General features: G+C 53.9%; 1 protein-coding gene across 1 annotated transcript in view; it reads left to right on the top strand.

The window, feature by feature from the left end:
- Positions 1–11,890: 11,890 nt before the first annotated feature.
- The window catches only part of SCN4B (sodium voltage-gated channel beta subunit 4), a 16,479-nt gene continuing 3,867 nt past the window's right edge, over positions 11,891–24,502 (top strand). The window contains exons 1-4 of the mRNA XM_060160477.1: positions 11,891–12,217; positions 19,797–19,969; positions 20,934–21,162; positions 22,882–23,011. Coding sequence (XP_060016460.1) covers positions 12,157–12,217; positions 19,797–19,969; positions 20,934–21,162; positions 22,882–23,011 — 593 coding nt within the window. The 5' untranslated portion in view covers positions 11,891–12,156. The remainder of the gene's footprint in view (positions 12,218–19,796; positions 19,970–20,933; positions 21,163–22,881; positions 23,012–24,502) is intronic.

The raw sequence follows: 24,502 nt of genomic DNA, 5'->3' as shown, positions 1-24,502 counted from the left end.
AGACAAGGAGAGAGGGGGTGGGAGCCACGTCAGAGGAGTAGGTGTGCAGAGCGGGGGCCTCGCTGGGGCTTCTGTTCAGACTTCCCGCGTTACCCTCAGCAGGGTTTCATCTGGCTTTTGGCCCTGAGGGAAGCCTGAGGGGAGCCTGGTAGCCTCTGAGACCCTGTGGCCATGTCACATCTGGAGCCATGTCACACCCTCCCCTGCCCCGACAGTTCTCTCTGGGGGGACGGAAAGTAGCATTTGTGGGGAGCCAACTTTCACTGCCATTTTACTCACATGAAGAGGGAATCGCTCAAGCCTCAGGAGCGGGAGAGAGACAGAGAGAAACCGCCTTGGAAGATCCTCAGAGATCAGCTAGCCAAGTCACCCATACTACAGACCGGGAGACTGAGGTTCAAACTCACAACCGAGGGGCCTGCTTCTCCTCTGGTTCCTCAGTCTCCAGGTTGGATGAATAAAGCCACGCTTTGCCCAGTGGGAGGGGCCTCTGCAGACAGAGAGATGAAGGAGATGAGGGGAGGGAGGTGAGCTCCTCCAGCCCTGCTCAACTCCCTGGAGCCCAGCCCCTCCAGGCTGTGACAGAGGCAGGGATGGGGTGATGGGAGTGGGAGGGCAGAGCTGCTGGAATGCCCCACGCCCACCCCAGGCTGACCCTCTGCAGCACTTCCCAGCCTTTCTCAGAGCTCAGGCCCTGCCTGGGCTCAGGGGATCAGAGCCCAGGGCAGGAGTCTGGGGAAAGGGGGTAGAGATGGGACTCTGACAGCTTCTGGGACCCCTCTCTGCCTCTGCCCAGCCGATGGCCTTTTTGGGGAGAGAGTAATAGTATATGGGCGATTCAGTTTAATTCACTTCAATTCAACATCCATTTATTGAGCATCTCCTATGTGCCAGGCACTGGACCAGGTACTGGAGATGCACACAAAGCCATAACAGAGCTGGGAACTGCTAGGTCAGCACTGTGGGGACCAAGATGAATTTTTTTTTGGTGCATCTAATTCCACCTCTGCAGCCACTGCTTCCAGGACTGGAGTAGGAGAAAAAGGAAGAGATTCCAGAATCTGGGCCCTGGGAAGGGGGGAAAGGAAGGAAAGAGGGAAGATGCAATAAGGAAGAGGGTGAGAGGCCAGACAGAGTGGAGGGTGGGCAACCAGCCTGAGAGCTCCTGGGTGGGATGAGTCCAGCTCACCTGGAAATTCTAGCTCATCAGTACCTAACTGCCAATCAACACACTGCCAATGGGGGTGGGCTAAGCCCCCAGGATGCCTGGGGTAGGTGGACATTGCCCATCCTTGGAGCCAACCAGCTGAGAGGGGAGAGATGGGTAGTGGGCACCCTCGTTCCAGCTGAGACCAAGGGTGGTTGTAATAACATGTCTGCAGCTTGCAGATTTCACTTTTTGGCAACTTCTTAAGTGCTCTCCTCTTCCGGGATGAGTGAGGATCTGTGTGGATGCTGGGAACTTTTCTTTTTCCAGGACTCATAACATTTAGGGAAATTGTTTGCAAGATTCCCTAGGTTTATTCTAAGAAGTCCTAACTCTCTATTAAGAAGCCCAAGACTTCTGGGTTCCTTCCTTTCTCTGCCCTGCCCTAGAGGGTCCTAGGGAGAGCAGTGCCTGTCCAGGGGCCTCAGGCGCCCAAGCAGATGGGGATGGGCCAGGAACCACCTTTGTCTCAGGTACCCATCCTCATATGCACTTTCTCCCCAAGCCTCTTAGAGTCTCTTCCAGAGGCCTCATAGAGCTGCCTCCCCCAGGGCAATGAGGCTGGGAACAAAATGGAGCTTCTGTGCGTAGAGGTGGGAGACTGGTGAGATGTTTCCACAGCACCCTGCTTTCTAGTGTATACCTCTTCCTGCACCGTGGGGCTCAAGCCCTACTTCTGGCCGCATGTTCCCATCACTGCGCTCTGCTGGGTTCAGTCTGCTGGTTTTCTCAACTGCCTCTGCCTCTCCTGCTCTCTTGGAACCCCGTATCTGTCCCTTTCTCCTCATTAAGGGCCCCTGGAAAGAGAGATGGGCTCGCCAACCCATGGGATTTAGCTTGTAGGAACAAAGCACACTTTTTCAGGACTGAAATGCCTTGAGGTGCCTTGGAACTGGCTTTGGAAATAGCTATCTGCCCCCTAGCTCTGGACTAATCACAGTTATTCCCAATTTATAAAAAGGAAAAGCTGGACCCATATTTCTCCCTGTGAGTCTCCTTGGTGAGGTTGGGCTGGTAAGTATTTGCAAGGTCAGGTTAAGCAGATGGACAATTGAAAATGCTGGCCAGGTCCAAAAGACAGTCCCAGGCCATAGGAATGGCTTGGTGCAATTGGAACGGGTGATGAATGGAGAAATTTTTCTTCCTACATACGTCTTAAGGATAGAAAGCCTGTGTCTCTTGCTGTGCCTCTTGCTGATGTCTTCCTTTATTGAAGCTTGCTGATGCGTTTGTACATAGTCTATATATAGGTAGAGATATATGATATATACAAATATAAAACATCTCACTACATCTACCCCGAAAGTTACGTTGAGGGGGCAACAATTATTTCTCAGTGTTTTGAGTTGATTCACCAAAGGCAAATTATGGAACGTTCTTATTGCTCTTTGTGCACTTGGAGGGGAAAACACAACTACTTATGCACTTTCTAGGATTTATGTGCTATGTGGTAATGGAAGAGGTGGTGGAGAGAGAAACTGAAATGGTCCTCTGTGACCCAACTGCTGTGATGTGTCTGCTTTGGGGAGCAGACCGTTTCTGTTGCAGTTTGTCTCGTTGCTTGGATTTATTGGCTGCAATAAACAGATGGTCTCCCCTGAACATCCCTTGAGTGTGACTTTTTTCAGGGGTGCAGAGTGGGGCAAGTTGAGGCGGTGCCAGGATTTTCACAGGGAGTCCTGTTGTTCCTTTCCTGGTGATGCCATTGACACTGCTGGGTCCCCATCAATGATGAGATCATTCTGCTCCCCTCTTGTTAGATGTTTCCTCTTTTCCCCTCATTGCCTTCACAAAATCCTGGGGGACTCCATCCACCTTGAAAGCACCCTGGGGACAGGGTGTCTAAACACCCACTTCTTGGAGGGCTTTTGGTTATTTCTGGAAGATGACAACACTTTATGTCCCCAAGGCTAACCGTCATGCCGATGTTGTCTATTCTTTCCATGGGTGGACGGGCCATCCTTCCTGCCCCCTGTTTCTAAGCTGTGTCTGACTAGGCAGACATCTGTTTCATCTGCTCTGGGCTCAAGAGGAATAGCTGACAGCTGGTGCAGAGTCTGCCCTCATGCAACTTCACGGATGAGGGTGGCTGCAGGGAAGAATCAGGTCGCTCATGTCCCATCTGCGAACTGCTCTATCCTAGTTACGTGCTGCTGAATCGGTCCTCAATTCAGGACCAAAGGCAACCACCTGGCCCAGGGGCTCTGCTCTCCCAGACAACCCAGTCTTCTCTCTTGCCTTCTGGTTTTGTATCTCTTTGCACTTTTCTCTTTCTTACACACACACCCACACACCCTTGCCAAGGAGGCTCACCCGATAAGAAAGTCCTCAGCTTTCTGAATGCAAGGGAATGCTGAAGTGCTTGGTTTCTACTTTTCTCATGGTTCCTTTGTCATTTCTGCCTGCTCCCTGGTAACCCAGAGACCTTCGCCACTGGTTTAGTGGTCAGATGCATTTTAGACTATTCTAGGAGTAGCCTAACATTCGTAGTCCTAATGCCGGCAGCTGCTACCCGAGAAAGAAGCCAGATAGAAGGTGGCAGTGTTAAACAGAGGTGGCTGGTATTTGACAGAACCAAAGGTACCTTGGTTTAAAAGGATGTCTGCCCTTGGAGCCCCTGAGTCCTTCCAAGGATGGAATGTCAGAGAGGATGCTTCCCTACTTAACAGATAGGAAACTGAGGCAGGGGATGTGGACTCAGGTGCTGGGTTCCTTCCGGGTGGACACAGCATCTAACTCAGTCCAAGTCTTCTCCCCCAGAACACTTGGAGGACACTGTGGAGCTGGGCCTGGCTTCTGGGAGGACTGGGTTTGGCTCAGGTGTCTCCCCTAAACTGATGTTTTGGGGCTCAGCCTGCTTGGGGCCTGGTGAGGTAGTTCTGATTGAGGAGGGGGCTGCCGTGTACGGGAAGGGCTAGCTCCCACCCCGCAACTCAGAATTGCTCACCGGCTTCCCGTGTCCCCCACCTGAGGTGCTGGTGCCTCTCCATTCCCACCGTTCCTTTGCTTCCCGCCGGAGCCCCTGCAGGGCTCAGGCACAGCCATCGGCCTGCCCATGGCCGGCTGCCCCGGAATAGTAGTCTGTATGCGGAGCCTCTCAGAGTCCCCAGGACAGGTTTTGAGGCCCAAAAGGAGCGGGGGAGGGGGAAGAGTAGATCTTTACAACATCAGAGAGGGGAGGGATCCCGGGGACTACTTGGCCAAGTCTCCTGATTATCCTGACGGGGAAACTGAGGACCAGGTCGGGGAAGCGATTTGCTTAAGGCCACAAGATGAGTCAAGGACAATCCAGGATCTCCCAGCTGGCTCCAGGCCGCCTGTTCTTCCCACAGCCCACACCCAGTCTGAGCCTAGCGCTCGGCACAGCTCGGCACAGCAGCCCACACCAGCCCAGGCTCCTGCCTGCCCCTTCCCAGTGGGCTTGAGTTGAACAAAAAGAAGCCCCCATGCTTCTTGTAAGGGCACAGTTTTGAAAGCTGAGGTTCAGAGAGGGAAAGTAATTCTCCCAAAGTCACACAGTAGGCTAATGACAGAGCTTGGTTTTAGTCGCCATTCCAAGTCCCATTCCACACCTCAGTAGAGTGCCTTTCCTCATGCTGGTTTGTATATGGTCCATCTTAGGCCACTTGTCTCCCTCCCATGTTGCAGGTGTTGTGCTAAAAAACTTCAGGGGAGAGGAAGCTGGGGCAGTGCCTGGTGGGATATGGGTTGGGCAGCTGGGCACAGGAGCACAGGTCCCCACTGAGGTCTCCTGCCCTCCGCCTTCGGCACTGCAGGGGCTCAGAAGGTCCATGCTGGCAGGGCGCTGCGGGCTCTCTTCTCGGATGGCCATGGTGAAATTGACCCTGAAGGCTGCCAGGTTCTAGTCATTCCTGGCTGCCTGCTACCATGCTGATGTGCAGGGTACCAACCACCTTTTAGGACAGGCTCCGGCCACCCAGTGTTTGAGAGCTCCAGAGGGCCATGGGGAAGGAAGCCCATCTTAGAACTATATCCTGGCATCGTGACATGGCCCATAAATTTGGTCCTAAAACAGATTAGCCTAGGACCCCACTCCTCTGCAGGGCTGAGGAGGCCTCTGTCTAGAAAAGGGAGAAAGACTGCGGGAGGGAGGTGGTGGGAGTAGGTGAGTTGGGAGTAGGGAGCTTGTAAAGCAGCTTCTCCTTTTCTCTGGCAATAATGACTTTGAGAGCCCACGAGGCGCTGGGAAGGGGGCCAAGTGGACACTGGGTGCTCAGCTTGGCTACTCTGGAGTCCATGAGAGGGGCTGTCCCTTACAGCCTTGGCACAGGCACTTTTATCCCAACTGCAGCTGCCTCTGCTTCTCAACGGCGACAAATTCCCTGTAAACAGGTGGCATAGGACTAGAACTGTTTGCCTCAACAGACTGAGACCCTCCTGTGGGCAAATGGGCAAAAGAAGGGGGTGTGTACCTCCTGGAGGGAAAGTGTGTGTCACAGCTGATGGCTAATACAGCGGGTGGGGCTGTGGCCACAAGGAGAGGGATTCGCCTTGACCCATTCTGCCCCAGGGCGAAACATTAGGGCTGGCGGACAGAGGCAGATATTGATCCAATGGAAGTCAGAGCTGTGCAGAGGGTTGAGTTTCTCTGAGGTAATGAGCTCCCCATCCCGGAAGGTATTCAAGCATAGCTTGGGGGTGTTGTCGAGAAGATTCATATGTCAGGGCATACTTTTAGATGCTGTCTAAATTTACTGACAATGGCCCTCTGCAGCCCTCATTTTAGGATTCAAATGATAGAAGTAGGATTAACTCTTGCTTGCCTGCCTGAAGATAAACAGGACACATGAATGGGCAAACTCCTGTCCCTCTGCCTTGTTACTCAGTCACGCTCTACCCCAGGCTGCATCTTTACCCGACTTAGCGATGGTGGTGGGGAGAGGGTAGGTGGCAAGCCCCTATTCACAGTGAGAAATAGGCCGGAAGAGGGTGGAAATTTGGAGTTAGGAACCCTCAGGAACTTCTTTCCAAAGATCAGGCCAAGTCTAACTTGTACCTTTGGGCCTCCAGCTGGGGCAAAGCTTCCCCTGTCCTTCAATCAAGACTGTAGAAAATGGTGACAATCTTTTCAGCCTTCTCCTCCCTTCACCCTCCCAGCTTTGTCAAAGTCTTCAGCCTTCCCATCCTTGTCCCATAGCAGGCTCACACCCTGTGGGCTCTCCACAGGAGCTGATGCTCTTGGGAAGGGCTGTGGGATGGGCGGGCTCATATCCAGCCTCAAAGGGTTTGGAGGGTGGGGCCGGGGTGGTAGCAGGGTGAGTGACAGCTGGCTAGACTAATCAGGATGAACACCATTTACTGAGTAGCTACTCTGTGCCTGGCCCTAAGCTCAATATTCTATGTGTATCAGCTGATAGTACTCAGGACAACTCCCCAAATATGCATTCTTTTCTCACTTTTACAGATGAGGAGACCTGTTATACTAAGTTATGGGTACACTCAAGGTGACACAGAAAATAGCAGAGAATTCAGACCCAGGGTGGAGCGATGCCAAAGCCATCAATCACATCAGGCTGTGACTGGGAAAGGGCAGTGGACTGGCCTCTTGCAGCCCAGAGACCTAGGAGTGGGTGGGGGAGGGGTGACTGGGAGCCAATCTCAAATTGACCATGGACAGCCAGAGATGGGCAAAAGTGTTTGGAAGCAGAGGCAAAGGCTTCCCAGTGGGTCTCTAACATCCCACCTCCATGCCCCTGATCCCACAGCTCTTTGCAAACAGCTCTGGCTCCCGCTGGCCACCCTCTCCTCTCCTGGTTTCTGAAAACCTATAAAACCTTTTCTTTACCTGCTGACCAGTTGTCTCCATCCCTACCCCTCCTCCTCGGCCTGTGTCTCACTCCAACTTCCCCAGGTTCCCCTTCATTCCAGGCAGACTCTCCCTTGCTCCCATGCTTCTTCCCTTCCTCTCGGCCATCTCTCCTGGCCTTCTGTCCCTGCCATATCTCCTCTTCTACTCCACATCCTCTCTCTCCTCTCACTTTGCAAGATCCACTGCTCTCACACTAAAATATTCATAGCGGATGGGACCAGAACACTAGGGGAGCCCTGCCTGGCGCTCTGCACCTTTTTACGCTTCTGGTTTGGTCAGTCTGTCCCAGCGCCCAGTTCAGCGGCAGGACCAGGTCTACGGTTCCAGGAGGACATCTAGCCATTCAGCGGACTAGGCAGTCCCCCTACAATGAATGACAAACCTTCCCAATGCCTCCGACCCCCAGCCCTCCTGAGCCCCCATCCTCCCATGATGGACAAGCAGTGGGGCATGGTAATCCATGAAACACAGAGGTAAACACAGCTCTGGGGTGCTGGGTAGGGTGGCTGAGACCCTGCCATGGGGCTTCACGCCCTACCCCAAAGTGGCCCAGAATAAAGGGATGCCCAGGACTCACCCCATCTCTGAGCTGCAGTGAGGGAAGCAGACGCCTGCTCCTGCCAGGGGGCACATGCCCCTCTCCAGCTTGGGACTGTCCAGTGAGCACCTCCCTGGTCAGGATGTTTTAGCTCCCTCCTCCCTCTGCCCTCCTCCTCCCAATGAGCTCATCTGTCTGGGGCTCCCCACCCCCCTTTGCCTGAAGGGATGTTTGGAAAGAACCTGGCAGAAAACAGAAAAAGAGGAAGGGAGGGATGGAGGAGGTGCGTGCGCCCAGAGCCCTTAGAGAAAGTGGAGATGGGTGAGGAGAGCTCAGGAAGAGTTCATCGCTGCTCCAGGTCGGATTCGAGGTGGGCTGGGGAGCAGCGGGCGAGGGGGCCAGTACTGGTTCCTTGCTAGGCTGCTGAGCCACGTGCCTGCGGGTTGGTTTGGTGCATGCTGTCCTGTTAACCCCCTCAGCACCTGCCAAACTTCAGTGGATGCTGAGACTGTGGCTGAGGCAAGTGAGCGCTGAGCTGGAGGGCAGGAATGGTGAGTCGGAATGGGCAGGGAACAGACCTAGGTGCATTAGAAGGAGACACCCAAATGCCTGGCTAGGTAGCATCCACCCAGCCCCAACCCCAGAGGCAGAAGGATTTGGGAGCATTCAACTTTAAGTTACTGTATGCAGAGCATCCCGGCTCCTGCAGTTCCACTGTCCTGAGGTTGGGGCCCTGTTGATAACTGGGCTATAAGCTCCTGGTGTCGATCTGAGTGATCTGAGGTCAGAGGGAGAGGGGCTGGGAGGTGGGGGCATTGCGGGGGGATGGATCCCTGCAGAGCTCCCTCTTCTCTGCCTCTCTGAGCTGGGTCAGCGTGGCTGCCGTCCAGCTCCATTACCTGCAATGCCCCGACAGGAGCCAAGAGGGCTTATGCGGGAGGGGGAGGGGCAGGCAAGGGCAAGGGCAATAGGGGAGCCAGAGGGGGAGGAGGCTCCCTGCCAGGCTCTTATTACTTAGAAGGAACTCCTCCCAAAATAGCTCCGGAGGCCTCACCGGAGCTCTCCCTTCCTCCCCTGCCGGGGTCTTGGCTAGCTTTCTGAGAATTGACAGAGATGGAATCTTCCACCTACCCGCCCTGGTGTAGGTGGAAGGTGGGACCACCCCCAGGGTTGAGTACCTGCCTGGATAAAAGCGTCTCCCGGAGGCTGGGAGCCGGAGCTCGGCCCCCATTTCTGCCCGTGTCACTTCCCCACCACACACTGAACCTCATACCTGCGCTGCTTCCTAGCTCCCATCCTGGCCCTGAGGTGGAGGCGGAGGGCAGGAACCCAGAGGCTTGCCTGGTCTCAGAGAGGACTGCTGGACTAACTGCTTCAAAGACCCTGAGCCCTCCCCCGCACACCCACCCCCCTGGAAAAATCTCCTTTCCTCTTAAATCTAGGCCCATCTCCTCCCACCTGAGAACAGCTTCCTGGCAGCTCCTTGGCTCAGGGTCCAGTCCGTCTCTGTATCCCTGAAAACTTGCTCTTCGAGGTATTTCTGAGCCAGTCTGCCCAGGACCTGAGTGTGCAGGACCCCACCACCGCGAAGCCAGCCTGCTGGGCACAGCAGGGGGCTGTGTCCAAACCACCATCCTGCCCTCTAGGGACTTGCAGCCGGAGGCGCAGAAAGGGCCAAAGTGCCCGTCCATCTGATGGATGCACTAGGGTTTTGAGAATTTTTGAGGAAAGTGCTCTCTAAATGTGAAATTCCTCTAGCCGCTAATGCATCTTTCAAGCACTTTTCCTGCCCAGCTGTGGAGCCCTCCTGCTCTCTAGAGGAAAGCTGGGGGTGTGGAGGGAGGGAATCAAATAATGGGGGAAGTTCTAATTCTGACTTTAAGAATCACTTTCTCTGTGACCTTGGGCCACACATTCTACCTCTTTGGGCCTGTTTCTTCATTTGGGAGGCGTGTGGGTTTCCTAAGGACCCTTCTGGCTCTAAGAATTGGTGAGCAGCGAGGCAGCCTAGAAGGTGGAGGGTGCGGAGGAAGCTGGCCTGTTTTTGTGTCCCCAGGGTCTAAAGATATCCAGGGAATGCTGTCCCCTCCCTTCCCCTTTCTCTGGGCAGGGGTCACTTTCCTTCCCTTTGACTCACCTCCTGTCTCAAATCAGCCTCCGGCTCTGAGAAACTTGACCCCTGCTGTAAAAATAAAGTGGGCAGTGTGGATGTCTGGCCCTGTGGATCTAGTGTCTGGAAGCTCCTGGAGAAGGAGGGGGTAAACGTGCAAACTTGGAGACAGGAAGAGTCTTAGCCTTTTTAGGGCCACAGACCTCTTTGAGAATAATGAGAGCTAAAATGTACTGCGGGCTGACCCTATGCCTAGAACTCTGTTAGCACTTTTACGTATGATATCTCATCCAGTCTTCATAGGTCCACATCTGATGTTTGTGAGGCCTGGGGCAACTGCACAAATGATAATTACATATATGTCTAAATATAAGTTATGAATCAAGATAACAAAGTGTTAAAACTCATCTATTATCCTCCACCTTTGATGAATTTTCCTCAGTCTTAATTTTAAGGCCAGGCCCAAAAGCCATTCCCTGGTCCACTCTTCCCTGGTCTTGCTGGGACAGGGTCTCTCTCATGCATGCCTGGGAACCCTCCATCTGCATGTCAAGTTCCATCCACTTCCCACCCTCTGTAAACAGCTGCCCTTTGCCCCGGCCTGGGGGTGCACATCTGGCATGGGCAGCTCCTGAGAGGATTGACCCGGGGAAGAGGCCTGCTCGGAATCGGGTCATGTGAACAGGGAATTCCAGGGTCCCGGATGTTCGGAGCATGGTCTAGAAGAGGAGGTGTATAGACTACCCTCCCTTCTGTCCCAGGAAACACTTTTCCAGTGAGGAGGCATAGGGCCAGAGGAGGGCCAGAGTGAGGCCCTCCAAACTCAGGAGACCAGGGCTGAGGCCCCTGTTGCCCAGGTCTAAGGGTGGCATTGCTCTTAACAATTGCATGAGGTGAATATCGTCACTTTCACCATATTACAGATGAAGCTGCTGCAGAAGATTGCATAACTTGCTCAAGGTCATACGACAACATATGCTGGAGCTGGGACTTGATTCCCCAGTGCCTAACTCCAGAGCCCCTATACCACTATCACAGCTATACTGAGCAGCCTCTCTCCTGGAAAAAAAGAGAGACATTCAGCATTTCCAGTACAACCTCAAGGGGTCCATGATCTCTGAAGCCCCCCAGGGACCCCAGGTTAAGAAGATGGGCGGTGCGGGGGCAGTAGCAGAGGTCAGGCCATGAAGTGGGAGCAGGTTTCCAGGTCTGAACCAGTCTCCAGACAGGCAAAGGTTGGAGGGTCAGGACCTCAGACAGGCCCTGTGGTGGCGGGAGGGGGCTGGGATGGCTGGGAAGGGGCTGCTGAGGAGGATAGCAGACATGAGTCACCAAACCACCCCAAGTAGCACTAGTCACTTGTAACTCAAGAGGGTCTGGGAAAAAGCCCTCTGACCTGGCTGCGACCCCCACCAAGCCCGGACATCTGCCCTGGGCTCCTCGACCCCCACCCCAAAAGGGAGGCGAGGCCAAGGGAGTCCTCCAGGATTCTGAAGGACTCAGGACACCCTTGGAGGGGGGTAAAAGGGGAGGGTCTGAGGGGGGTGGCCTAGGTGGGAAAAATGAGAAGTAGGGGTGCCGCGGGAGGGTGAAGCGGGGCTTGGACCCGATCGGTGGTGTCTGGCCGATTCCCTAACTAGGAGCATCATGATTTTCGAGGAGTCCACGAAGCAGTGGGAGAGGATGGTGGGCGGTGACGGGGGTAGTTTACAGTTGGAAGCCGGGTTCCCGGGACCCTGCACAGCGGGGCTCCGCGAGGCTGCACACTCGCGGGTCGGCGGCCGCGGCGGACAAGCCCGCACACGCCCGCCGGCTGCTGCAGTGCTGGCTGCGGGCATCCGAGCGGTCCCTTCGCGGCCCCGGGAGAGGGAGCCGCTACCCTACTCGTGTTCCTCAAAGCAGAACATCACAGCCTTCCAACAGCCGAAAAGCTCCATCTCTACCCCTCCCCAAACTATCCTCCTAATTGGCAGCTCAGCGCACGGGATGATGCGCGCGGCTGAGGGCGGCCCTGCAGTGCGAAGCCGCAGCCGCCCAGCCCGAGCCGGAGCGGAAGCAGGGGTGGTGGTGGTGGGGCCGGTACGGCTGGCTCCCGGGGCTCGGGGACCACGAGGCGGGGGCGCCCGGGGCTCCGCGGCGGCCACCGCCCCTCCTGCGGCTGGAGCGCTTCCAAAGCAGAGGAGCAGCGTCGCTCGCGTCTGCACTAGCTCGGAGGTCCTGCTGCTCCGGGTCCTCCTCCTCGGGCCCCTCCTTCTCCTCCCCTTGCCCTCCGCGGCTGCTCCCGCAGCCGGCTCCTCCTCTCCCTCCCTCCCCCTCTTCGCCCTTTCCGCGCCAACTTTCCCGAGCCCCGGCCGGCGGTGCACAGCTCCCCGGCAGCCTCGGGGCCGACTGCAGACCGAGGGCTGCGAGCGCGGCTGTGACCTGTGTATCCTGTCCCCGCGCCCCTGGTGCGCTCGGCAGAGAACAGCACGATGCCCGGGGCTGGGCACCGAGGCGCAGCCCGGGCGAGATGGCTGGGCACTGGGCTTTTGGGTAAGGCAGCCCCGGCTTGGTTTCTTCTGCCTCTTTCCCCCACCCTTCCCCCACCTTCCCCCAGAGGAGGAGACACTTAGAAGAGCAGCGCCTTGGACGGGGTGGGCTTTGGAGTGCGGCACGGAATGAGCATCGCGGCTACCGCTTCTTGCCGGACGCGGGCTCGGACTGCTGAGCTCCCTGGGGACCGTGCGCCGTCCCCTGCCCCATCCGGCCAGCCAGCCCCGAGATTAGTTCTTTGCTGTCTGTGGTGCCTTCAGCCCCGGGCTTCTAAAGCTGAATCTTGGGGCCCAGAGTTCGGAGGTTTAAGCGTGCTGGGGAAGGGTGTCTTTGCCTTGGGTGTAGGGGATGCCAGGTGGGTTTGCATCCCAACGTGTACTTGTTCGGATGCTGGTTTCTACCTCTGCCCAGAGCCGTTTGCAACTTGGATGCTTGTTGCCCAGGCAGTAGCGTGCACCAGTTGGGGGTGGGGGAGCTCCCCTTCCTCCTGGTCCTTTTTCTGTTTGACTCCTCTGCTCTCTACTTCCCCCAGTGCCCATTGCCTTCCCTGCAGACTGGATGGGGTTGAAGGGACTTGGAGGACAGTTCAAGCCCCTATTTATTTATTTATTTAGTTATTTTTGGCCCGCGCCTGCTTGCGGGATCTTATTTCCCGGACCAGGGATTGAACCCGCGCCCTCGGCAGAGAAAGCGCGGAGTCGGAGTTGTAACCACTGGACCGCCAGGGAATTCCCCAAGCCCCCTTTTAGGAAGGATCTTATCCCTCTTCTTAGGTAAAGATTCCATGGGAGTGTGGGGGAACCTGTTTAGCCTGCTCCTGGCTCTTCATTTTTGGGATGAGTATGAAGACGGAGGGGGCACATCCAGAGGACACAGAAGGAACAGATTATTATCTATTAGTATGCTCGCGATAGTTTCGAGCGTCAAACTCCAACAGATTGGGGGATGATATTTATTAAGGCCAGAATGTAACCGCCTCACAAATCATAGCTGGATTTCAATGTAAGCCGACTCCATCTCCGGCACCTGCACCGCTTCCTGTTTATATTAGTCACATTTGGCTTCTGGCAGCTCCCCCCTCGCCGGGTCAGGCACACCATGTAGGCATTTGGGCTGAAAACAGGGAGACAGAAGCCTTTAAGGGCGGTCACTGCTGCTTCTGCAAATGTAAACTGTGTGCAGACCCGTCACGTTGGCACCTGGTGGAGGAGGGGGCTAGAGGATGTCTTGCACTCAGGAGCCGCTGATGTTATTACATCCCCACAGCTGGATCGAAGTCACTGGTGTTCTCTCTTGTACCTTAGGCACAGATGTGCTGGTTTCACAGTGACCCTAGGAAGTGGGCCTCTGTAGGACTGAGGCTCCTCTTCACGGGCTAGGCACAGGGCCACTCTACACTAGCTGCCCCTCACCCCATCCCTGATCAGCCCGAGTTCCCACTGTGGCCATGGCCGTTTTATCCTCAACTGCGAAGTTGAGGATAAAATGGGTACCAGTCCCTTCCTAAGCATGTAACTGGTAATGTACGTGTCCTGCCCACCCCTTCCTGTTCCCTGATTTGCTTAATTACTGTGACCTCTGTGTAATGATCACTTGTGAGGGTGCTATGTTGCCCCACCCTCTTTCCCTTGGTATGTGTTTATTAAGGGCTTGTTTAACGAGAAGGCAATTAAGGAGAGGGTGCTGAGTCCCACTCAGAGGAAGGAAAAAGAAAGGGTAAGTGAGGAGTTCATGGAGAAGAGGATGGGAAAGGGGGGAAATGGAGAAAGACCCCAGGTTTGAATCTGGAACAGGGGATTTGTTCTTCTTCAGGAGATGCAGGCCTGTGGGGTCGCCCAAGCCCTAATGCCTGCCTTGGCTGGTGGGACCAGAATGCTAGGTAGACCCCAGGTACAGATCCTCCCGCTTTGCCCTGTTGCTGTGGGTGTAGGGCTCTCTGCATAAGCCACGGGCTGGCTGCACCAGTGCACCCGTTCCGTGGCCTGCAGGAGGAGGGATGGGCACTCTGCTTGGACTTGTTTGCAGAGCTGGTTTTGTTGAGCATCCAGTGTTGGCTCAGGGGCATGTTTCTATCCCGGCAAAGCCCCTCGGTGTGGGCCGGAAGGAGGCAGGTTGCCTAGGGTGAGGGAGCATGAAATCTTTCCTCTGTCTCTGGGCCCAGGGGCCTTCCTGGCTCAGCCTTGCCCCCCCCCCACGGCCCCCAGGGCCTGCACCCCAGGAGGGGTCTTGTCCTGCTGACCTCGGCCCACTTTCTGCCTCCCAGCTCTAACTTTGAGCCTGTCTGACTCCCCCGGGGGCCAGAGTGTATCAGCTTCCTTATTAACGTCAGCTGTGATTCCGCCTGCCCTGCCAGGAGAGCCCTGGGAGCTAAACTTAGAGAGGGCACCACGCTGCCCCTCTTTCCTCCCTCCACCCCAAGGTGGGTGTCACTGTCCCCGGATGTGGGAAAAGGTGGCAGAATGTTTCCGCCTTGGCATTTGCCTTGGAAGGTCTGATGGTAGCCCTGAGATCCCTGCTGGTGTATTTAATGATAACATTTGCATGTACCCAACACAATTTTACTTTAAATGGGAGGCCTGAGTCAATCCTTAGACAAAACCGCAGCACCCAGATGATATAGGAGGGGGCCGATCAGTAAATAGAAAAGGAAATGGCTGCTCTGAGAGTGGCTCCATGGTTAGGGTCTTTCAGTGAGCAAAGGCAAGGCTTAGGGGCTTAGGACTGAATTCCACAAGATCATGAGTAGGAGGACTTGTTCATCAATCCCACGATGCCAGAAAGAGGCCCTCAGTCTGAAACACACACAAGAAATTCTAAAGAGTTTAGTTTGGGACAAAGCAAAGGAAGTCCTTCTTTATCTAAGGAAATAACCACATGGAAATAATTACCTCCAAGAAATAATACAAGGTGAAAGTATAAAACAGCGTGTGAATGGCCTGGAGATATTGTTGACTGACACTGGTCATTGAGTTGGGGTGCCTTGGTTACATCTAGACCTGTGATGGGGGCCACCTCTGTCTCCCTCCCTTTAAACACTATCCTCCACCTGCAGAGTGCCCAGGCCAGAGGATGGACTCACTGAAGCCCTTCTTGTGTTTTTTTTTTTTTTTTTTTTTTGCGGTACGCGGGCCTCTCACTGCTGTGGCCTCTCCCGTTGCGGAGCACAGGCTCTGGACGCGCAGGCTCAGCGGCCATGGCTCTCGGGCCCAGCCGCTCCGTGGCATGTGGGATCTTCCTGGACCGGGGCACGAACCTGCGTCCCCTGCATCGGCAGGCGGACTCTCAACCACTGCGCCACCAGGGAAGCCCCCTTCTCGTGTTTTATAAGCTCATGTTATACCAAGCTCAGAAGGTAGGAAAGACAGCCATCCCTGGTTTGGGGCTATGGCACCTCTGACCTTCTCAAGGTCAGCGGGCAGAGTGGGGCCTGCCTTGTGTCTGCTGACCCATCCACCCTGGCTGAAGTACCTCTCGGGGTCCTCTAGTGGATTTATACCTGCCCCTGCTCCCTCCTCTCCCCGCAGCGCAGGCTCACAGGGGAGAAGGTACAAGAGGCAGGCCCCTGGGCTTTCCTGTGCACGAGTCTCCCAGACACAGCCAGCAGGACTTTTGCCTGCTGGGAGGGCGTGCTGTGGAGAAGCCGGGCTTGTTTGGCCTCTCTGATGCCTTAACTCAGGCAGGGCTCTGAACTTCTCCGTGGAAACGTCTCTGCCTTTCCTTTGTCCCCTCCGGGCTACGATGGAAATGGCAATGCTTCACTCTGAGAGTCGGGGAGTCCCGATTGTATTAGAGTTAAGTCATCCACATAGGCACACACTAATCAGGCAGAAATGTGCACTGTCATCAGCCAGACCTTAAAGAAATACTTTTCTCCTCTGTTCTGGACTTTTTTTTTTTTTGCTTCTTTTTTTTTTTTTTTGCTTCTATTTAAAGCAGTCAAATAATTTCACTTTTGATGTGTATCTTTGGTGCTCTTGGAGAGCCCATTCTGGCTGAGGTTGGGGAGAGGGATTTGGCCCCTGACTTGCATTCCCCGCCACCTTCCCCAGGATCCCGAACGCTGGAGGCTGGCGGTGTGGTGATCCTTGGAGCACATGCTCAGGCCCCAAGGGAGCACTGTAGCCATCAGGAAGCTGCCTTCTCCCGAGAGCTTCCCTGTCACAGCTCTGTACTCTGTTCCTTGGTTTGCGGGGGCAGTAGGGGGAGAGCAGCAAAGCTGGGGTCTCCGATCAGAAGGCCATCTTCTAGGCTGGAGGGTGATCTCATGTCTGTCTCCCATCCCTAGACCTCTGGGGCAGGGGGTTGGGGGAGGGGAGAGATAAAAAGAAAACCAAGAGTGCTAAGGAGAGCTTGGCCCTGACAGCACTGTTCTCTTGGAGAGGCACCGTCACAAAGGGGTGGACAGCAGAGTGCCGTTGGTACACTGCTTATTCCACTCACCAGTTGTGTAGCCTTGAGCAGGTTAATCTCTCTCAGCCTCTTTTCTTCATTTTGTATATTGGAGATAAAAATAATAACTAACTACCTCATAGGATTATTATGAGGATTAAATGGGACAGTGCATGTAAAATGCCTGTCCTATTTTATAATAGGTGCTCAACTCAGATTCACCATTTATTATGTGGCCCTGGGCAAGTGACTTAACGTCTCTGAGCCTCAGTTTCATTGCCTGTGAAATAAGAAAAATGATACCTACCTCTTGGCATTCTAATAAAACTTGGAGTTAACAGGTAGCAATCCTCTTGCACAGTGGTTCTCAAAGTATCATCCCTGACCACAGCATTCCCTGGGACCTTCTTAGAAATGCAAATTTCCAGGCTCCATTCTACATGCTAGATCAGTAACTCCCCCACAGAGCTAGCTGTAATTGCCCTCCAGGTGATTCTGACGCTCTGTGAATTTGAAAGCCACTGCTCTAGAACAATTCCTGGCACAGAGGAGCTGATCAAAGAATGAAGGCTAATTGAAATGACCTCTCAGCACTAATTGGAACCCAGCAGGTGGGCAAACCCTGCTGCTTAAGGATGTAAGGAAGGACTTTCTTGCTTTGGGGCTTTGGGATGCTAGAAATGTCTCTTTTTTTTTGATCTTAGGTTAAGTCACCTAACCTGTCTATGGTCAGTTGCTGTGTCTGTAATAGGGAGGTATCACAGTACACCACTCATAGCATGGATGTGAAGGTTAAATGTGCCTGGCACATAGTAATTGCTGAGTAAGTATCAGCAGTTGTTGACAGTGGCAGGGGATCCTGGACCCGGGGTGTTATCTCTGAGCTTCGTGGTAAGAGCAGTCCACTTTGCCTTCAGAAGTGAAGTGGACATGGAGAAGCTGAGGGGGGCCCTGAGAGCAGAGTTGGGCTGCCAGCTCTCCTTGGAGCTCCTCTTATTTATTTATTTATTTGGCTTCGTGCAGCATGTGTGATCTTAGCTCCCCACCGCCGGGGAACTCCTCCTCCCCTATTTAAAAAGCATCGCCCATGTGGTACCAGGCATCATTATCTCATGTGGGCAAAACAAGAGGAAGCTGGTTTATGATGTACCACGAGGGAATTAAGTTTGACGAAAGAGGTCCTTCCCTGAGATGAGGATGGGAGAAAGCAAGGTTGGTGGCCTTTAAAACAAAGACTGACCCTGGCTGTCTTGGGAACCAGGGCAGTTCTGGGAATTGCCTTTAGAGCTGGGAGCTGACCTGGCCTGAGAAGGGTTCTCAAGTCACTCGGCCACTAAACCCAGTCAGTTCAGCCAAGTTTCCTCCCCTTTTAGGTCTTGGTTGTCCTGTCTTTAAATCAGGCAGTGGCAACTTAGTGTCTGTAACATGGATCAGTCTGGGTCCTTTAGCTCTTACACTCTGGGAGCTCTAGGCTGGAGGTCCAAGTAGTTGAGAGAAATTACAGTCTGGGAAGAGATGCCAGGGAAAGTTTGGCATAGGAGTTGGTACAGCCAGATGGATGCTCTCAACTGCCCACTAGACCTGGGGTCAGACCCCAGTTCAGATTTCAACTGCCTCTAGCAGTTGTATGACTTCGGCCAAGGCACAGGGCACTTTGCTCTTCTGAGCCTCATTGTTCCCACCTGTAAAATGTGATTAATAAGACCCCCTTACAGGTGTGAGGTGAGGGTGATATGAGATTACTCACACATAGCCTTAGCAAGCATCCCGGCCCAGGAAAAGGTCATTATTCTTAGGATCACTGGAAACCTGAGAAGGACTCCCTCTGAGTCCTCACCCAGGGTGACCCTGGGTGCCTGGTTCATCTAGGGGCAAGGAGAGCTACTCTCTGATTCCGACACCCCCTTCCCCATGACCTTGAGGTACGGTGGACTATCCTCAAGGACTTTGTAGGACAGGAGGACCAGGTTTCCTTACAAGAACTCATGAGGCAGAACCCGGGGGCCACGAGTGGAAATTCACGATTGCCACCTGCTCAAGCGGTAGGGGTGGTTTTGATGCGAGGGTGTGGGAAAGAAGCAGGGGCGGGGGTGTAGGGCTCGGGGGATGTTCCCAGGACAAGAGGCCGCAGTGGGGCTGCGGGGAGTGGGGGGCAGGATGGGCCACTTCGGGTCACGAGGGGACGGAGTGTGCAGCGCCCTCTCCAGGCACCCCGCTTGCGTGCACCTGGTTGTCCGCAGTCGGCTTCCACAAAGCGTCTTCCGCCCTGACTTTCTCTGTGTTATTGCTTTATCCGTTCAGTTCTCGCTGCTGCTGACCGATGCCCAGACGTGCTCTGTTCCACCCCACCCCTCTGGACGCCATCCCGCCCTGTCTCCCTTCTCTTCTCGGGGTCCCGCTCGGTGGTTCAGCAAGGTCCAGCGCGAGGCTCCCCTCTACCTCTCCGCCCCTTGGGGCCGGTGGGAGCCGCCAGGGTCGGTGATGAGTGGCTGCTGCCGTTTTCGTCTTTTTCACCTCACGGAACCCCCTCAGCCTCCCAATACCCCACCCCCAATCCCGGAAACGTAACGGGGATGCCGCGCACAGCCCTCGGGGAGGGAGGCGCGGGTCCTGCCCTTGGGGGCGATGCAGGGACCGCATCCGCAGGTTAGGGGGCGAGGACTCGCGGCATGGAGGCAGGGGCCTGGGTTTCCTGGGTTGGGGTGACTCCTGGTGGTCACTTAGAATGCCCCAAAGGCTGCTAACTGGCTCGGAAGTCCATCCAGCTCAGCCCAAGCGGGAGAATGAATCACGGCGGTGGCCCAGGCAGTGTACGTTGAAGTAAAGAGAACCATCTTCCTGATATTGACACCAAGGGTGATAGAGACCTCTCAGCCTGACCAAGCCACTCCACCCTATCCGAGAGGTCCCTTCCAGGTCTCCAGCCTGGAGGTTCCGATGGGGTTTTTTTTTTTTTTTTTCCGGTACGCGGGCATCTCACTGCTGTGGCCTCTCCCGTTGCGGAGCACAGGCTCCGGACGCGCAGGCTCAGCGGCCATGGCTCACGGGCCCAGCCGCTCCGCGGCATGTGGGATCCTCCTGGACCGAGGCACGAACCCATGTCCCCTGCACCGGCAGGCGGACTTTCAACCACTGCGCCACCAGGGAAGCCCCCGATGGGGTTTTAAGGGAAGTGGTGCCCCTCACACAGGTCTCTTCCTGGTCCCTGTGTCCCTGTCGCTGGAGGTATCTGTGGGAAAGGCCGCTACCATCTACGCTGTCAACGGCACGGAGATCCTGCTGCCCTGCACCTTCACCAGCTGCTTTGGCTTCCAGAACCTGCGCTTCTGGTGGTCCTACAACAGCAGTGATACATTCAAGATCGTAAGTAGGCGGGGAAGGGACAGGACAGCTCAGATCCTCCTCCCTTCCTTGTCGCCTCACCCCTGCCTCCCATCCCAGGCTCTGGTCATTTCTGGCCTGACCCCACGGTGATGGTCCCCAGGACCTTTCGTCACCTTTTCTCCCAGTATTGTTGTCGGAGCCTGTCTAGAAGGATCTAAGTGGGAAGGATGCTTAGACTGTGTTCCCAGAATTTGGGGTCTGTTGGAATTCTTGGCTAGAGTCCTCTGTCTGGTGTGAAGAAATACCTGAAACTTGGTCAGCTTGTATAAAAATTAATACTTTAATATAAAAAAACAGGAGAGACAAGACCTTTGGGAGACTTGGAGAGGGGGAATGAGGAGAGTCCAAATCGGAGGAGGGCTGGGGAACAGGCCTTGGAAGGATGGGAGGGCAAGGTGGAGAAGAGAAGGGGCCAGGGCTGTGGCCACGGGTGGGGATGGGGCAGTCAGCAGGTGTTTATTGAGTACTCACTCTGCAATCTAGTAGGGGACCAGCAGTCACAAGACACCAACTCTGGATGTAATTAGACGCTGAATTCAGAGGGTACCGATGCACAGTGCTGTGGGGTCGATCCACGTCCTGATGGAGGGTCAGAATCGGACAGATGGGATGTGGTGTCAGCAGAGGCCGGGGGGAGCGATAGAGGGAAACGAGTGTGGTATTTGCAGCATTCGTTACTTAAAAGGCTTTTATGAAGAGAACAGTAAAAGCATGCTACATTCTAGGGAGACCTTAATAACAGAAAGTGGGTTTAGCCTGAAGCCAGTAAAATCCAGGTTAGACAGGCAGAGCTATCGATACTGGAAGGAAACGACCAGGGGAGGGCTCTTCCTGGACCTGGGCAGGGAGATACCCAAGGAGTGGGCTGGAGTGACGTCATGACTCTCAAAAGGACCTTGATTCTTTCTTGGCCACCTCCTGGCTCCCCTCTTCCCCCCCATAGCTCATAGATGGGATCGTGAAGAATGAGAAGTCAGACCCCAAGGTGAAGTTGAAAGATGATGACCGCATCACTCTGGAGGGCTCTGTGAAGGAGAAAATGAACAATATTTCCATTCTGCTGAGGAATCTGGAGTTCAGCGACACGGGCAAATACACCTGCCACGTGAAGAACCCCAAGGAGAATTATCTTCAGCACCAGGCCACCATCTTCCTCCAAGTTGTTGATAAACGTATGCAGTAAGGCCTGGGACAAGGGCAGTAAAGTTGGAAGGACGGGGGTGGGGGTGGGTACCCAATTCAGTGTAATGGTGAAATGGACCACGTTGGTGTTTTCTTTCGCTTTATGCTTTCAAGAGCTACTGGAGTTACATCTGGAAGCTTGAATAACTTAGCTTGAATACTTATTCTGCCCCTGAATAGCTTGTGATATACGTTTAGGCCTTCTGAACCTTGTTTTCCTCATCTGTAGAATCTGCATTCGCTTAGGGTTGTTGTGAGAGTTACAGAAGCTACTACACGGCAGTGTTTTGTAAAGTTCTCTGTATGTGCTGATTATTACTGTGGATTCTGTTAGCGACAGCCGATTGGATGCCAGGCATCAAACCAAAGAGTGCTGTGAATGATACACAGTGTTCTTTCTCGAGGAATTGACAGGTCAGGGTAGGACAGCAGACAGGTAAACACATAACTGAAACAGGGGCAAAGCAGATAGAGGCACAGGTACCCGACTGATAAGAATGATCTCTCCCTCTGGAGCTTAAGTCCCAGCTGGTGGGGTTTCATTCTGACACAGGTGAAACAGACGAGGAAGCATGTGATGAGGATGTCACCTGATCCCGGACACTGGAGGTGTTTAGGGAAAGGGCTGGAGGAGTTAGGCTGGGTGGGCATCTACGAGGGGGGAACCTGGAAGGCTAGGGAGGTGCAGAAGCAGAGAAAAAGGAAGGGAATCTGCTTAAGGATCCTGATCGTGCTGTGTTTCTTGTGTGCCTGGGGGTCCACTGCTCCCTAGATGGTGTGGAATTTCTACAGAGGAGATGCTCATGATTCTGGAATTTTTTATTTTTATTTTTTTAATTATTTTTTTGCGGTACGCGGGCCTCGCTGCTGTGGCCTCTCCCGTTGTGGAGCACAGGCTCCGGACACGCAGGCTCAGCGGCCATGGCTCACGGGCCCAGCCGCTCCGTGGCATGTGGGATCTTCCCGGACCGGGGCACAAACCCATGTCCCCTGCATCGGCAGGTGGACTCTCAACCACTGTGCCACCAGGGAAGCCCTGGAATTTTTGAAGTTAGGGCCATTAGGATTCTCAGGTGGATTGGATATGGGGGTTTGTAAAAAAGAGAGGAGTCAAGAATGACTCCAAGGATTTGGGCCAGAGCAATTAGAAGAATGGAATTTTCTCAGCAGAGATGGGAGAGACTGTGGGTGGAGAAGGTTTGGGAAGTCAGGGGTTCAGTTTTCAGTTGAGGGAACTGAGGCTAGAAGAGTTAAGTGACCAGTTCTAGGTTACCCCCTAGTAAGTGACCATGGAAATCCTGTAGTTGAAATCCAGGCTACCTGGCTCCAGTGCCTTCTGATCACATAAGAGGTGTCACAGGGAGATTCTCAATTTCTTCTGCATGGGCAGCGGAGACCTAGGAAGAGGCAAGTGAAAGTCTCATGTTTGAGGGTCAAGTCAAACCTAGGTGCTGTGATCCCTGAGTCTGAGTTATTCCAGAACTTGTGTGGGTGTCTGCAGGAGGGTGTATGTGCAGAGTGTCGGAGGAGAGGGCCGTCTTCCTGTTATGCCCTAGCCTGATGGATGCCATATTCTAGCTTCTCCTGCTTCCTGCCTGAGGTGGGCATGTCCCAGTTGCCCAGGTTGGAGGCTCTGGAGCTGCTGGGCTGCCATGGTGACTCCTGTTCCCCTTTTCCACCCCCCTTCTCTCCCTGCTCTGGCCATGAAGTGGAAGAAGTGGACAACACAGTGACACTCATCATCCTGGCTGTTGTGGGCGGGGTCATTGGGTTCCTCATCTTCATCCTGCTGGTTAAGAAGTTCATCGCCTTCATTATCAAGAAGACTCAGGAGAAGAAGTGAGTTGACTCCTGTCCTCCCACCAGCCCACCATCCACTCTCATATTATAGGTGTTCCCAGCATCTTCTCATCCGCCGTCATCTACCCCATCTGCCCTTCATCCTTCTGCCTATCTCCTAATCCCATCCTCTCTTCCTAATTCTCTCACCTCTTCCCTATCCCTGCCACCCTCCTCTCATCTTCCAGCCCCATCCCTAATCTCATTTCCTTTTCCCCATCCTCCCAGTAGGTGTTTGTTAATGCACTGACTTCACTGAGAACATGAATACAACCCACTTGCTCTTCCTCATTCCCCTGTCTTCCTGCCCATCCCGTTAGCCTGTCTCTATTTGTACCACCTAAATCTAAAGTCCTACCAAAGGCTTTAAGATGCCTTTTTTTTTTTCAGATCAGGGAAAATATAAGATTCCATGTACAGAAGCTCTAAAATGGGAAGATCCTTCTAGGGTGATGGGAGTCTCTTATTGTGAAATTCTGAAAATCCTAATGAGGGAGATAAAAACAGTCTGAAAATGCTGATATGGCCGCCTAGGAAGCCCTAGGATAAATTCAGGTATAAATCAGATATCTGTAAGAGGAAGGGGAGGAAAGATGGGGAGGTACAAAGGGTGCGACCCAGGCCCAGAATTGCCGGAACAGGCAGGCTCCAAAATTGAATGTTGCAAAACCAGAGCAGGCAGAAGGCATTTGAAAGTTGTGTTCTTGGCAAGAAAGATGAGATGAGGCAGGCCTGCCATTGGAGCAGAGAGGGTGAGAGTAACAAGGAGAGGAAGAGAGAAGGGGGAGATGCTCTGTTGGTGTTGGCTTCATTCTGCTCTGTTGAGGAGAAAGAATTAGGCTTGAAAGGGCAGAAATTCCACTGGTAAGAAGGGAAGGCAGCTGACGGCAGGGAGGGACTTTAGAGAACGGCGGAGGGGAGGGGGAGCAGGGAGGCACTGGTTGAGATGATGAACTCTTGGGTTGTCCACCTGTATCATGGTCAGAGGCTGGGAGGGTTTTGGAGATCTGAAGAGGGGCCAGGAGCATGGAGCTGGACCAAATTCTGTTTTTAACCATCAGTCTGACTATTGATGGCGAGCAAATTTGGAGAACACATTATTCAGCATATGGTTTAAAAGCACTTAGAAAAGAAAACAGTGATCCTTGGGAGCCGCCACAAGTTCATCAAAAACAAGGCAGGCTAACATTTTCTTGCTAGCACACAGCTGGATCAGGACGCTACAGATAGTAATACCTCCTGTCATTCACCGCATGCCTACCGTGTGTTAGGTACTCCAGCAGGCATTTTTTAAATAAAATATGTACAATTTTATTTTGAAGTTGAGCAAAGTGAGGTTCAGAGTGGTTTAGTGACTTGACTAAGGCTAATAAGTGATAGAGTTGGGATTTGAATCCTGACTTGTTTGCTTTGAAGCTTCAACCATTGCCACCATACCCTGCTGATTCATGTGGTGGATCTAGAGTTCAGTCAGTCGTTCCTTCATTCGGT

Source organism: Lagenorhynchus albirostris, chromosome 9 (genome assembly GCF_949774975.1).
Source record: "Lagenorhynchus albirostris chromosome 9, mLagAlb1.1, whole genome shotgun sequence".
Classification (NCBI taxonomy): Eukaryota; Metazoa; Chordata; class Mammalia; order Artiodactyla; family Delphinidae; genus Lagenorhynchus; species Lagenorhynchus albirostris.
This window is presented reverse-complemented; position numbering and strand designations above follow the sequence as displayed.